Genomic DNA, 16,364 nt, shown 5'->3' with positions numbered 1-16,364 from the left:
ACGATAGCAGATCCTCATGAGAGATGCACCATAGCATGGGGTAGACTTGGAAGAGAATCGATCACTTTAGCGAACTGTTATGGTCCTAATGTCGACACCCTGGAATTCTTCACTACAATATGGGGTAAGATTCTCGATATAGGATCCACTCATTTGACCAGGGGGGGGGGGGGGGGGGAGGAGACTTTAATGTGGCCCTAAACCCATCCCAGGATAGACCTAGCCCACTGATGCAGCACTACAATAACTCCCAGAGTGCACTGCAGGGTATCATGGAGGAGGGGGGCTTATTGGATAGCTGGCGTTATGCTCATCCACTGACGAAGGAAGGAACTCTCTTCACAGCACACAAGGGAACTTGGGCGAGTATTAATTATTGCTTGCTATCTCGTGGGCTGGGTACCGCCATCCGCAATGTATGTCACCCTGCCAGGACCTTCTCCGATCATTGCCCTGAGAAATTAACACTGGCGATACCCGGATATGATAGGCCCCGTCCCTGCTGGAGGCAACAACCACACGCTCTGCTGGATGCGGTCTTCCATGCTGAACATGGGGGAGAAATAAAAGACTTCTTTGTTAGAAATAAGGGATCGGTGGAGGCAATGTGGGAGGCATTTAAAGTCACGATAAGAGGGTACTGTATATCTAAGAGCTTTGGAGTTCTCTGGGGCATACAGAGAACACTTCAGACAATAGCCCGGGACCTGAAGGATCTGGAGGGAAGGATGGAGGGTGAAGACTCAGGGCGGATACAAAAAGAGTTTCGGGGAAAGCTATCAGAATATGAAGAAACCACAGAGAGGGAAATAAAGTTTAAAGGCAGATACTGGGTGGCCCGCAAATATGGTGAAGGGGAGCGACTGGGAAGGGCGCTGGCGGAGGGGGCGCGAACTCCATGATTCATGACTCACATACTAGAGGTAGAGGGACCTGGGGAGGTCATACATCGGGACACGCTCAGTATTCTAGAAGCGTTTACGACGCACTACAAAGCGCTATACACCTCTCAACAGCAGGGAACAATGGACCATGGGGAATTCATGGTGGATATAGAACTCGGTTGGCTGAGTGACACCCAAAGAGAATTTCTTAGTCTGCCATTCGAAATAGATGAAATCAGGGAAGCTATTATATCATTACAAAACGGGAAGGCGCCGAGGCTGGACGGGCTTCCCGCAGAATTCTATAAAACTTATATTGATATTATGGTGCCGGTCCTCAAGTAAGTCTATGAGGAGTCCCTGGAGGTAGGAACACTTCCCCCGTCGATGTGAGAGGCGCTGGTCACATCCTTATTGAAGCCTGGAAAGTCCCCTACCTCTTGTGATGCGTATCGACCACTATCACTGATTAACTGTGATACAAAGATATTGGCCATGGTGTTAGCTAACCGCCTCTCCCTTTTAAATGGACAAGCTTATCTTGCCCAACCAATCAGGTTTCGTTCCTGGGAGAGCCACCTCCCATAATCTCCGTACCCTCTTCTCCCTGATGCAGACGGTGGCGCCAGAGTTCCCGCTTGCTGCCGTTTTCTTAGACGCCACTAAGGCATTTGATTCTGTGGAGTGGGATGATCTCTTCGGGGAGCTACAACGCATGGGATTCCCACCAATTTTCATCTCATGGATACAATTGTTGTATAATCAACCCACGGCAAAAATGTTGATAAATTGTCACGTCCTCTATGCTCTCTATTTCGAGGGGCACCAGACAAGGGTGCCCATTGTCCCTGTTGCTTTTTGCCCTAGTGGTCGAACCGTTGGCTTCCAGTTTGCGCCAATGCCACCGTGACTGGGCCTTCCGATGCTGCTTACGCCAAGTTTTAATCTCCTTGTATGCGAATGATAGGATGCTGTACGTCAGGGACCCCCCAAAGTAATATCAATCCCCTTTTGAGAGAGTTTATAGTGTTTGGTCATTTGTCCGGTATTAATAGGTCATGCGCTGGATTTCACTGCCGCTGGCAGGTCGTGCCTCTTTAATTAAAATGGTTGTGCTCCCGCAATTCTTATATCTTTTTTCAAATATACCCTATCACCCAGGTATGTTTTTCTTCAAAACTCTACGCACTGAGCTGACGCAACTTTTATGGGGAGGAAAGCAACCGCGACTTAAGTGGGCGACATTGACCAGGCCCTACGAACACGGCGGGCTTGATGTCCCGGATTTTGAGATCTACTACCTGAGCACCCAAGCTCAATACGCCTATTACTGGGTATACCTTCCTAGATACGTGCCTCATATAGCGACTGAGGACTGCCTTGCGGACCCTATACCGCTCAATGGTATTATACATGAAATCAGCAGGTCGCGGATGACACCGCCCACTATGGTCACAAGTACGCTAAATGCCTGGAATCGCATAACCACTATCCTCTCTATGCCACTTTTGTATTCATCGCGGCTACCCTTGACATATCATACAGTAGTGTCCCTGTTCCAGGAACAGGAGTTCCAGAACCTCTGCAGACGCACTCATGTAGCTGTGTGGGGAGACTTATTTCATGAAGGGAAATTTCGCTCCTCAGACCACCTGTTTCAGGGGATACAGCCCACTCCCCTGGACATATTTTTATATGTACGATTGAGACAGGGGATGATGGCGATACTCCCAGACTTCCCTCAGGAGCCAGCGCCTCTCCTCCCGTTATATAGCATGCTAGGATCCACAGATGGGTCACACCTTGAGTCTAATCTATATATATGTATACGCGCCCAGCAGGTACACACACAAAGCTCGGCTCGCTCCCATTGGAATGAGGAGCTTGGACGAGAAATGACTGATGAGCAATGGGACTACAGCTGTATGCAAACCTCACATATCTCTGCTAGTAGACGAATGCGGGTAATCCACTACAAATTCCGCCACTGATTATACTATACACCTGTCAAAAAATACTGCTTTCACTTACAAGATCATGATCGTTGTGATAGGTGTGGTAGGGCGGGGTTCCTGCATTTAGCCTGGGAGTGCCCAGCAGTGCACACATTCTGGGAACAAGTATATGCAGCGTTGGAAAAAATGACGAATGAGAGAAATGTTGAGGGATGAAATGTATACCTTACATTTAAAGCTCTCAGCAACCCTAATTAACCCCTTGCATGCTTGTGACGGAACCATTCCGTCACGAGCCACGGTGGTGCTGTGCTAGTGACGGAATGGTTCCGTCACGGCCCGGCCACCGCGCCTGCGCGGCACTGATTTTGCGCCTGCGCTGAACGTTCTATTAGGCGGCGGGGCCGTGATGGAACCATTCCGTCACAAGCACAGCGCCACCGCTGCTCGTGACGGAGTGTTTCCGTCACGAGCATGGCGGCGCCGCGCTGCTTCCCCTCCCCCCTGGGGCCGCGGCGGAATTACCGCCACGGCCAAGGGGTTAATAAATGTTGTTTCCCCATAACTCCATCTGGGACGCCCATCTAGGGGAATAAACGCTAGTCATTTTAATGACTATCGATATTGAGGAATATTGAGAATCTAACCGAGATCTATGTTTTATTTGCTGCAGTCCTTACTCCCTACATCCATCCCCTTCCCTCTGAGATTCCAATTGTGTGCATCCTTAGTAATCTGGTTGACCCTATAAAAATGGTCTTGTCAGAACCCATCGGAGGAAACCATTCTTAAGTAATAATAATGTCCTTGACACAAACACTTGGTTCACTAGAGATCGTAGAAAGGCCAAGAGAGATCTTGTAACTGCACTTAATTCTAAAGCACCAGTCGAGGTCCGAAAAGCTAGAACCCATTATAAGGAAACATTTAGGCAAGCGCATAAAAACTGGGATGACTCCAACTGGAGCAAACTGGTAGTAGCACCTAGGTCTGGAGATAACAGATTATTCTGGAAACTCATTGCCCAAGGGAGTGCACAGTCAGAAGCACAGGTTGACTGCTACTTGAACCAGGCAGTTTGGGAGTACTCTACAAAAAGAGGCCTAGTGATTGGGATGACACCCCGCTGCCAGATCTAGCTCCAGTAGACTTCCAATTCTCCCCCACAGAGACAAAGGCTTCTATAGTTGCACTAAAACTAGGCAGGGCACCCGGGTGGGATAAAAAAATCATGGAACAATAGTGCCCTGGGATATCAGTTTGGGTCCACTATGTTAATTTTCTTTGCAACACTATAACCTCAGATGCTCTGACCCCGGACATTTGGTAAGGGGCAGGGATAATTTTCCTACATATATATTAAAAAGGGGGGGGCGTACGAACCCAGGTAATTATAGGCCAAGAAGCCTTATTTTCATTTTATTGAAGGTCTATGCGAGACAAATATTCATTAAACTCTTAGAGTGGATTGATGACACAGAGATCTTGACCTCCTATTAGGCAGGGATCAAGCGAAAGTCAGTACCATAGACCAAGTTTTAAAGCTCATTATAATAATCTGGAAGTATACTAAGTTGAAAGACACTCATCTATTCATACCTTTTGTAGATCTCAGGGCTGCCTTTGACTTAGTCCCCAGGGGGTGGCCATGGGCCTCACTTAAAAGGTTGGGGTCCCTGAAGCGTTGCTTGCCCTGCTACAAAGGCTTCACTAGGACAACTACGCTCAAGTCCCCAGGGAAAGCAAGGGGCAATGAACTGACCGATACCCATAATGTAGAGGGGTGAGGCAGGGGGGCGTACTGGCACCTACACTTTTCTCACTCTTCGTAAACAATGTTATAGTGTCCTTACTTAATGGAAACATAGATGTCCCCAAGTTAGGTGGGGTCTGTGTGCAAGCTCTCCTATTCGCAGACAATACTTTGCTAATCTACCAAACTCCAATGGGCTTGCAGCAACTACTGAAGAACTTAAATCTAGAGTCGTGGGCGTCAGTAGTTACTCTTCTTACTGCTCCTGGGTGCCGGTGGCTAGAATTAACGGCGGTGTGGGGAGCTGCAATGAATTCATTTGATCAACTCTAAATCATTATAGGAGTGGGCAACAGCATTATACCACATGTGGGATTTCGCTACCACCACAGGGGGTCGATATATTTGACCAGTGGGGGACACAGCTGATAATTGGAACGTACATGAGACCTTTAAACACAGATTCATGAATGGGGGTACATTCATGATCCATAAAGATCTTGTGACAAGCTCCATCTGGGCTTGGAGAAGTAGATTCATGTACTTGAACTTCAAACCTAAAAAGGCTGTTATTAGTCTGCTTAGTCCTGAAGACCCTATCTGATGCATCTACAGACACACATTTCTACGGGGTCGAAACATCAAATGCCTCATGTCCAGGCGCACTATGGCTAAATATTTAAAAAATAGTACAAGCTACAGTGGATGACCAGAAAGGAACAGGGAATTTATGTTATTGTTTTGTTTGTGTTTGAATTTGAAAGGTCACTCATTTCACTTTGTCACCACATCCACCCACTGAATTGTCTTTGTACTATTTATGTTTTCTTTTGTCTCATAGATCATATTTATTTACTGTACAAAACTGTGGGTAATCTTTTTCTAAAAAAAAGTTTAAAAAAAAGCTAAAAAAAAAAAACCAAAGAAAGTAATACATTTCTACTTCTGATAATTTATTGCAGGTGTGGTACATTCAGAATTGTTGTGTATAATTTGAAAATATTTGGAATTAAATGGTTTGGCTCTAATAAGCACTTCGAGGTGCTTACCCAACGGAATCACTTGAAAATGTATAAAAGACATCAAGCAGCATTCACAAGCGACATACTCCTTACCATGCAAGTGTATAAATTAAAGGCTTAAACTGTGGCACTTTATGGCACTGAAATCTGGCGCCACGCAAACTCTGAAATACTGACTGAGCAGGAACAGGTTGGTTTAGTCTCTGCTGGATCTCCCTAGGAGTACTCCTCTGATCCCCAAGTTATTTGACGTAGCTCTCAAAAGGGGGGCTGTATTCCCTGGCCTTTGTTATACTGACAGTAGCTATGGTCTACTGAGGAGCTTGTGCCGTATAGGAATGCTGTGAAGGAGCTTCTAACCTTAGATAAGAACACCACTTTTCCGTGGCTTAGGCATAAACAACAATGATTTTCGAGGCTGGGGTCCTGGACTGACCCAGAAGATTTATCTAGATCTTCTAAAAATCAACTAAAGTACATCTAATGGGCCTGTGTCACGGCCAATTATTTTTGTAATTCCACTCCGGGGAGATTATCAGAAGAGTTCTTGTCTGTCAAGGATACCCCATGTTATGAGCGCTTTCTGGATATGTTGCAACAATAGATGGTGAAGTCTATACTTTCGCTATGACACACTAGAAATAAGATCCTTTACATCCACGTGGTCTGTTTGAAGCTCAATAGACACTAGTGTTATATGCACAATGTCCTCCTTACTCTGCAAGAACAATATTAATCACATGCTCCTCATTTTGCAAGGCGTATGTAATACCGAGAACAAAGTGGAATCGACCATAAGGCTTGGCTTTAGCCTTCATAATGAAGCTCTAAGGGTTTTGAAGAGAGCTACATCAATTGATACTGTGTCTTCCCTGATGAGGAAAATACTTGATTGCAGTGGGGCTATGAGGACAAAGAAGGATTTAAAGTTTTAGTTGCAGGTTGTATTGTAAATTGTAAAATTGTAAATTGATACTTGTATAGCGCACTACTCACCCGCAAGGGTCTCAAGGCGCTTGTACGAATACCGCTGTGGAACCCATCCTGGGCACCCCCAAGGTGGAGGCCAGGCATCCTTAGCGTTGTGGGGGCCGTTGTGGAGATTAAGTAAGCTATTGCCCAGAGTTGCAGAGTGGGACTCCATGATTGGAATAGGCACAGAGGCGAGAATTATCAGGTCCGTGGAATTTTTTAGCCCAAGACCCGCCGAGACGGGGAATTGAACCCTGGTCCCAGGCTAGACTAGACCTCTGCATCAGGGTCTGCCGCTCTAACCATTGAGCCACACTTCTCCACTACATTGGCTACATGGGATTCCAGTTATTATTTCTAGCAGTTAGAAATGTGTAATATTGGTTTTAAATGAAGTATAGTTTCTTTTCAACAGTAGTTTTATATTCTTAAATAAGCTTGATTTTATGGTTTGCACTTGCTCTTTATTAGGCACACAACCAGTACAAAAATTAGACATCACTGGTTACAAGGCCCATTTCTCTACTGTGTGCAGGTCTAGCAGAGTCTCCAATAGTCTTGAATTGTTCGAAATGTTGTATAATTGTACGAAAATTGTTTACTTTTTAGGTTGGTATAAGCACTTTACTACGAACGCTGCCGATTCTAAAATTCTGGGTATTTTTCCCCCATGAACCTACTTCCTGCTAATATTGTTGTTAGTTTTATCACGTATGCATTTCATTACAATTTAGAATGAATGCTGCAGCATTCACTATCCTCCAGCCAAATAATAGACATAATATAGCTTACGAAAAAATGTTTACTATTTGAGGGCATAGTACTTCCCATATATTTTATGGTCTTTAAAATTGTGGCGATGTAGGTTGTGTGACCTTTTATTGCACATGGGGAATTTGTTCTGTATTTTAACGATATTATTTATTGCATGAAGGCTTTTAATCAAATGTGATGTTGCATTGTTTTATGTACTGTATGTTTTATGGATGCATTTTCCAAATAAACAATCTTGACTGTCAGTCAGTCAGTCAGTCAAAAAAACTTTATTCGGTTAATTAAAACCATAAAAGCAGTACATAATACGAAAAATTATTATTTTTTTATATAAAAAACAATTAAATCAGTAGTAAGGGTTGATTGCATTCCTACTTAAAAACAAAGGATAGGGAACATTAATAAAAAACGATTTGATAGATACAGGAAACACCTAAGGATAACAGTATATGAATTTCACCAGAGTATATATTAGCGATCAGTTTCCATGGGTTGATAGTACAGCAGTTCTTACTCTTTTCTGTCTGGCGGCAGCTACTAAAAAACAGGCTACGCCATAAGCGACTGGCACTGAGTTCAACATCTGTAAATATAGTAATGCTGGCCGTACCTGAACAAAGTTTAAAGGTTTTAAAATGGGCACAAGAATTTTTTTTCGCAGGACCAAATAGTGCTCACACAGCATAACCAGATGCAAAGTGTCCTGTGTTGAAAAACAGTCGCATGTGCAAGGAGGAGAATTTTCTGGAGTACCCCAATCTGTATACGTACCAAGGATAAAATGGATCAAATTAAATCTAAACCTAATGAGCAGAAATCGATGGTAGGGCTTTGTGACATATTTTAAATAGGGTTCCATCTCTGTAGTAGTGGAAAGTTGAAAAAGTAATCTGACTGTGGGTTTACTGATTTCGGCCGATTCTCTTTCGCCTTCCAACAGAGATCGGAAATGTTGCTTCACCCACTTTGCATCCTCTTTTTTAAGATGTTGCGGAAGAGAGTACATTTCAGGACGCCCTAGGCTAGCACATGCCGCTCTAACATATGCTAGCCATGGAATGGTAAGAGCTTTATCTAGAGATGTACAATCCTTAAGGATGGAGTGATTCAAACCGATTTCTTCATTGGTCCAGGTTTTAATCCAGCAAAGTACTGGGGACATTTTTAGAAGATCGGTAACGTACCCCATACCTAGTTCATTATGCAAAGAATGTATGGGGGAAGATTTCGGGAGAGTCAACAAGGCCCGTAAAAAATTATTTTCGGCAATTTGTATGCCTGGGACCGAAACATAGCCCCAAATATCTGCCCCGTAGGAAGCAATTGCCAAGCATTTGGCTCTATAAATCCTGGTCATCGCTTCCATAGGTTTCGAGCCCAATTTTTTCGAAAAGCTCAGAAGTGCTGCTGTTGACCTAATTACTCCATTTTCCTTGAGTTTCATTTGTGGCTTCCAGGTTCCTCTCTCGTCAAAGGTGACGCCCAGATAACAAAAGGAGGGCACCCTTGAAATTGGTGAATTATTGGAGCTGAAAGATCTGATCTTCATGTTTTTCTTTCGCGAACCAACAACCATAACATGGGACTTGACGGTGTTAATTTTTAAATCAAGGGCTTCCATGAACTGGCCAAAATGGTCCAAAAGTTTTTGGAGCCCTATGCCAGTCCGCGCTATGAGAACAGCGTCGTCCGCGTATAGGAGGACCGGAATAGGTAGGCCCCCCATGCGCGGAATATCCAAGGTGGCTGTATTCAGAAATTTCCCCAAGGCATTGATGTACAGTGTAAAGAGTAGAGGGGCCAGGATGCACCCTTGTCTGACCCCTCTCCCTGATCTAAGCTTTGCTGTACACCTACCGTCCCTTGATGCCCTAACCGTTGCAAACAAATTAGAGTGGAGCTCATGTAAAAAATTAACCAAAGTAGTGTCCAATCCAGAGTTGTGTAAGATGGTCCATAATTTTTGACGATTCACCAAGTCGAACGCTGAAGATAGGTCCATAAATCCCAAGTAAAGAAGCCCCCCCTTCACCACAGTGTATTTGCTAATAATTAAATGGAGGTTCAGGCATTGGTCGATTGTCCCTCTATGTGCCCTGAACCCGTACTGCAAGTCTGAAAGGATCCCGCTCTCCTCCAGCCAATCCTCCATTCTGTGCAAAATGACTCTGCCTAAGATTTTAACGGCAGAGTCCAGCAAGGAGATTGGTCTGTAGCAGGCCGGGTCCGCCCTATTTCCTTTCTTAAATATAGGCACAATTATGGAGGTGGACCAGGAGGATGGGAAGCCAGCTGTCGGGATAGCATTAAAAACGTTAGATAAAATTTTGGACCAAAATTGTGGGTACTGTATATAGAGATCTGCTGGTACCCCATCAGGGCCCGGGGCCTTATGTTTGTTAGTCTCTCTAATCGCCCTTTCAACTTCCGTGATGTTAAAGTCCATGACCAGATTAGTATGGTCATGGGTTTTGTCAGTTAAGGCAGGGGATGTAGACTCGTAGATTTTGCCAAAATGGGCTAGCCATCTGTTATCTTCAATGACACAGTCCAAATCCGTTTGCCCATTGTCGGAAAAAAAGGGCTGATTTACGATGGCCCAAAACTTTTTGCTGTCTTTCAGGGCTTCCTTTGAGAGTAGGCTATTCCATGCTTCCTCCTTGATTTCATTTTTACGTTTTTGGGTTATAGTTTTATATTCTTTTCTTAGTTTAGCCACTAAGGACTTATCTCTAGGTCTCTGCTTTATGGCTTTCATCAGAGCACTGTGGGCCCTCGAACATTCCTTATTAAACCATTTATGGGTCTTTATATTCCCTTGCCTAACCGACCTTCGTTCCAAGTTCTTACTAATCCTCGAACAGATGTCTTCGAAGGCTATCAGGACCTTAGGGCCCTCTGCAGTTGAGTCCAAACATACTGCCATGCTGTCCTCGGACTCTTGGGCAATTGCATGAAAGAAATCTTCTGGGACAATCATCTCCCATTTCAAGCGCCTTCCCTGCTCTGTAGATTTCAGATCCTTTATGGCTGCCATACTTGGCGGACTGACAGTACGAAAGCAGTCTAAATCCAAGGACAAGAGAACAGGATGATGATCCGATGAAATATGGTCAACTACACTGTACTCGTAAACCTTGGCCAAGACCCCATTTGAAACGAATATATAGTCTATAACTGTATTGGCGTCTCTTCCAACAAAAGTTGGGGCTCTCGGCTCACTAATGCCTTGGTCGAATTCAAAAAGATTTAGATTCGCTAGAAAAAACTCTAGGTACTCACCCTCTGAAGTATGTTCAAAATGGGGAATAGCTTCGGGTGATATCCCCCCGTATCTATCATTAAAACAACCCCCCTCACAGGGGTGTATGTTAAAATCCCCCAGAATAACCAATTCCGAATGGGAGGTGCAATCACTCCTATAGGCTGACAAAAAATTCGATAAAGAAATTAAATGTTCATTTGCAATGACGGACTCCTTTGAGTTATAAAAGTTAATCAGGAGTACCGTCTTTGAATTGGGGAGAGTCCATTCTACCGCAAGAACATTTGTTAAAGCGGTATCCACTTTTTTGAAAACCCCCACTAAATCCAAGGAACACAAAATAAGTAAACCGCCCTTTGCCCTTCCTCTTATGCCTGGAACTGCCGGGGTGGAGAAGCTGCAAAAACCATCCAGGGAAAAAGATTGTGTTGTGACCCACGTTTCTTGAAGCCCTATGATATGATATTGTTCAATAAAACTTTGCCATACTGGGTCCAAGGCCTTTGCATTTAAGCCTGCCACATTCCAAGTAAGGACATTACAGAGTACTGGGACTGTGTTAGGAGCGGTCGTTGTACCTGCACCCCGGCTCTCTTTGGTCGTCAGGCTAGTTTCGGGTATGGGGCATGAAATAGCTGTTATGGGAGCCAATGTGGAAACAACCTTACAAGGACTTGTTTGGTTTCGACAAACACCATATTCCCCTGGCAAACCCTGAGTATGTCTTGACTGAAATAAGTGATCAAGCAACAGATGAAGGAAACTGGGAATGACGGGGTTAGTGGACTTCAGTGTCGCACTACCTGTACCTGCAGGCCGTACTGTGGGTGGGGTGAGTGTTTTATTGCCTGCAGTGAAGTCTTCCTTTCGTTTCTGTTTTAAAGACGATTTTTCCCACCATGGACGCAACACTTCTTCAAGCCATATTGCACCTGCTTTACTTCATTCATTGCCCATAATCTAAGGCTTGCTGAAACCACTTGCTTACATCTCTTCAAATAATTGCTCACTCATAAAAAATGGGAGCATTTTGTACCAGTTTTCTTCGTGGATCATGCAAATAAACATGTTTATTTATCCTAGATGTAATTACATTAGAATCTGGTTTGTTTTCCTAAACAGTCCGAAGTATATTTATGCTGTATCGGCTATTCCATCCTGCTTCTAGTTGTCAAGCTGAGCTCCCATTTACTTTCTCCCGATTGCCTCCTGTAGGTTTTGCTGCTCCAGGCATTCCACAATTGTATAGCCATCCCCACTACCCTCCGTTCTGGTGTTTGGTGAAAAAGAGATTCCTTCACTATGTCGTTCATGACTGGTAAAATGGAGACAGTTGGATGCCCAATATAAGTGTCCTCTAATTCCAAAGTTTTAACTTTACCACGACTAGGAGCACTACAAATGTAGATCTGTTTTTACGTGTTCTCAATACTCATAATATTATGTCAATGTTCTCAACTGACAGAGTCATAAGTCCTTATTTACAGTTGCTACAATATTAGTTTAGCCGTGCTTCAGCCCAATTTTTTTCCTTCTAAAAAGAAAACAAAAAAATAGACTCTCCTCACCATTCCACATTAAAAGCTACACCCCACTCAAATCACATTATCCAACTGGTTAAAAGGGCTCTCAAATCAATGCCCTGGGTACCAGCAGTCCTTCAGTCACCTAGAGCTGAAAGACATCAGCCAGCGAGGCAGGAATCAGCTGCGTTCCGTTCGTAGTAAAGTTCTTATACCACCCTAAAAAGTACACGTTTTTCAGGCAATTATACGACATTTTTAACAATTCAAGACTATTCAGAGGCTCTGCCAGACTTGCGCACGTTAGAGAAATGGTTCTTGTAACCTGTGATATCTAATTTTTAAGTATGTTTAAATAGCCCGTTTTTTCAGGTTTTTCCGGAATGACAAGTATGAGGAAGCCTGGGGGGTGGGGGTAGGTTCCACACCTTTTCAGTAACATAAGAAAAGGATCAACCACCACTACGGCTTTTCAGGGGCCCAAGGAGAGTAACTGGCAGGAAGTATCATTCGGAGACAGTGAGAGGCCTGAAGGAAGTGAGAAAATGTGACAGAGAGCTAGGAATTTACAGAACAGTGGTATGTGTTCATGGGGTCAGGCATGGGAGATATTCATTCGAAGACAAGAACAAGAGTCTAAAAAGTGAACTGAGGAGACAAGAATGATGAGGTCTGAATGAAAGGATGAAGAGCAGGTGGGAATGACCTTGTGGGTGAGTGACAAGGGAGTAAGTATGAAGGCGGACGTGCATAACATATGTACAATGAAATAGCAGTGAGTGGCAGGAGGGGAATGCTTATCAAATAATCAATAAGTATGAAAGAGATATGGTCGAGACATGGTATGTGACTATGGGAAGGTGACAGGCCGAAGAGATAGTGTAGGGTAAGATGGCAGAAGAGGTGCCAATTTGGAAGTCATCGGCTAAGATTGCCAGAAGTAAATCAAGATGTAAACATTGAAGAAAAACTGGCGTGACGGGTATGAATGAGGGTGCCTGCATTGAAGGGGGAAGTAGGGCGAGAAGGAGGCAGGTGGGGGTTGTATCTGGAGCACAGTTACGACAGAGGTGTAAGTCCAGGTCGTGACTGTTGTGAATGAGGTCAAGCCACAAGGTAGTGTAAGTCCCTAAGAGGCTTATCGTGGGCTCTACCTCCACGCACACACCCCCGCCCTGCCCCCGGCTGCTGTCACTGCCCCAGCTCTCACCTGGATGGGACATGGTGATGGTCTCGTTGGCGTTGGCAGAGCCGACGTTAAAGATGACCACGGCCGACGCGTTGTGCATGGCTGCGTGCCGGATCTTGTCCCGGTACGAGCAGTTGCCCTTGGGGATGAGTGCCACCCAGCTGCGGGCGTGGGCCGGCACGGGGAAGCGCGTGTTGTGCGGGTCGCAGGCCAGCCGGTCCTGGGCCGCGGGCATGACTGCAAGCCCTCGGGCGTCCTGCTTGGGCGAGTGCTCCCCGTAGCGGCCGCACTCGCTCTTCTCGGAGCGCAGCTCCCCCAGCACGGGGTCGGCATAGGTGATGTTGAGGAAGGCCGTGTACCACTCCTCCTTCTCGGCCACCGTGAAGTCCAGGCACAGCAGATGCACGAAGCAGCAGGAGGACAGCAGCCATGTTGAGAGCGCCAGGCTGCGGCACGCCTGCACCAAAGACACGGGGGCCATGGCGAGCCCCGGCCCCCTGGGGGGGCAGGAGCTCCCTGCTGCACACAACCCCCCGGGCTCCTGCTCCTTCGGCGCGCGCCTCGCTCCCGCAGAAAAGCTCCCAGTGCTGCTGTTCCTCTTCGAAGCGCTCTATGTCTCTGTCCCCGCACACAGAGCCATGCACTGCTGTCCCTGCACACCCTTACTGTACCTATACTCCAAGGCACAGCCCCCTATTGCACAGAGCCCTCCGCCATGCTGGTCCGTCTGTAGGGCACTCCTGCAGCCAGTGCGCCTGCTATGGCTCTCTTGCAGGGGATCCTTAGTGTGTTTCTCCTCCAGATTGTAAATTGATTGGATACTGTAGTGTATGTCTCGTCCTACACATTGAGTGTGCTGCATACAGCCGTCTGTAGCGCTGCTACCGGGTGAGCACTGCAGCCTTCTTGGCACACTCCCTGCTGTGCAGCTGCTGGTAGCTCAGCAGCTTCCCGCGGCGGTGCTCCATCAGAAGACTGGCGCACAGCCCTGCTTTCGTATCCCGTGGAATGTGTGCACCCCTGCTCTTCGGCAGTCTTCGGAAAATAGGCCCCGCCCTTAACAGGCAGAAGCAGCCGATCTCAGAGCTGCGTCATCGCGCCTCTGTGCTCTCCCATTCGTCTATTTTTCACTGTCTCCGTCACCGTGTGTTTATTTACGCCACTGCATGCCTATTAGTGCTACATTGGTAATGGTTTTTTTTCCATTTTGTGTTTTTTATTGCACGTGTATTTGCAAACTGACACAATGCAAGTGTGTCTTTCATTATTGTTTTTGTGTTGCACATGTATTATCAAAAGAGCCATCCTTACATTTTATTTAAAAGAAAGAGCCATCCTTAGGGTTGCAACCTGGTCGGCTTTCTACCTCCACCACCGGTATTTTGATGTCCCGGCTGGTCCAAAAGTAGGCAAGATCACTCAAAGCCGGTGTTTTTAACCCTTATCTGTAAATACTTCCATACATGTCATCATTTCAGAATATGAGAGTGGGAGATTTCGAAAAAAGAATCTGGAAGGTGTTGTTCCCATTGACTTCAATTGAAGCAGAGGTAATTTCAGGTGGGAGGCAGCTAAAATAAAGCCCATAGCTGCCAAGGTTTCAATTTGCTATGTGCGACATTTTTAAAATGTCAGTGTAATTTTAAGAGACATTCCAACAACTATGAGTGACACTTTCTCCAGAACAAAATCAAGCAATTAGAACGAAGGAAACATATAAATATTAGGAAATTACACCCATTAGAGCAACAATAAACTCTATGAAGATGTTAAAATTTCCGGAAAGCACCAGAAAAGAAAGGGCACACACATAGGTAGGGGTCACAATTCGGCCGCAACGTGTACATTTTTTCAAAATTAAGCAATTTATTAGAAATCAATTTGCTGATTACAGTATGGAGCCACCAGCTATCATTAACCTGTGGCTAAGAGAGTAAGTTGCGTGCCTATTCTGAGCACATAACATTACAGTACAATGAGGCATGATTGGGAGGGGGTTAGGACAAGCCTCAGGAGAAGAGGCTGGCTAAGGTACACATAGCCTACCTATGAGGCTGTATTATTTAAAAAAGACATTTTAGGAGACACGGACTAGCAGTAATAATTCCAAAGCTCAGCGTCCGACCACCTTGGCCAGGGTCTGGTAAGTTGCCCCGCGCTATGATGTACGAGTAATTGTACGAATGTGTTTCATGCAGCAGGCTGTAAAACTAGTCTAAAAAACATATATGGCACAGAATTGTTTATTTTAAGATATTCCAGCTATTTGGCATAAACATGTCGAACCGCCACTGGACCGGGCCAGTTACCTGGGCTACCGGGCAGAAAGGCATCCTTAGAGCACTCCCAGGGAGCTCCTATGCCCGAACTGTGGTATCGGTCTAGTTGTTTCTGTTCCTGCCGGAACAGGAAGCTCCCTTGCAGGAACCGGAAGGCGGCCATCTTGTAAGGCGCCGGACGGGCTCAGAGGCAGTCACTCGTTCCCGGCGCTCCGGGAGAATAAATACTTCCAACTTATAACTGCGTCCTCGCATCATTTCAGTGGGGTAACCTCTTTATTACAATGGCAACGAGGCTGGACTGGCAGTAGAAAACGACACGAAACTACGGGGAAAAAAAACCAAAATAAAACGGAAGACAAAGACGAACCCACATACGGGCAGAGCGGCACTGACCCCGCGTAGGCGAAGGCACGACAAGGTACGAGGGCACGCCCCTCATAGCAAAAAGGCGCCGAACGCTCAGCGCACACCGCCGACTCGGCCCACCTTTCCCGGAGCGCGGCAGAGGGCAACGGACACGGAGGCGCGCCCCCCCTCCTTTCCACATACAAGCAGGCCTCCAAAACGGCCCTACCAGGAGGGACTGCCAGGGTCAAGTGAAGGGGCACAACGACTCGCAGCCCGCGGAAGAGGCAGGGGGGAGCACGACAAGCGACACGTGCACCCCTGACCTAGGACCTAGGACACGCTGGCGGAACAGCAGACAAGAGGTGAGGGGCCACGCAGCGTGGAGAGGGGCAGACAG

The 16,364-nt window shown here is 45.9% G+C and overlaps 1 protein-coding gene across 1 annotated transcript in view; it reads right to left on the bottom strand.

Moving 5' to 3' along the window:
- Positions 1-14,347, bottom strand: part of RNF150 (ring finger protein 150) — a 421,265-nt gene extending 406,918 nt beyond the window's left edge. The window contains exon 1 of the mRNA XM_078676863.1: positions 13,359-14,347. Coding sequence (XP_078532989.1) covers positions 13,359-13,818 — 460 coding nt within the window. The 5' untranslated portion in view covers positions 13,819-14,347. The remainder of the gene's footprint in view (positions 1-13,358) is intronic.
- Positions 14,348-16,364: the final 2,017 nt, after the last annotated feature.

Source organism: Lissotriton helveticus, chromosome 2_1, assembly GCF_964261635.1.
Source record: "Lissotriton helveticus chromosome 2_1, aLisHel1.1, whole genome shotgun sequence".
NCBI classification, from domain to species: Eukaryota; Metazoa; Chordata; class Amphibia; order Caudata; family Salamandridae; genus Lissotriton; species Lissotriton helveticus.
This window is presented reverse-complemented; position numbering and strand designations above follow the sequence as displayed.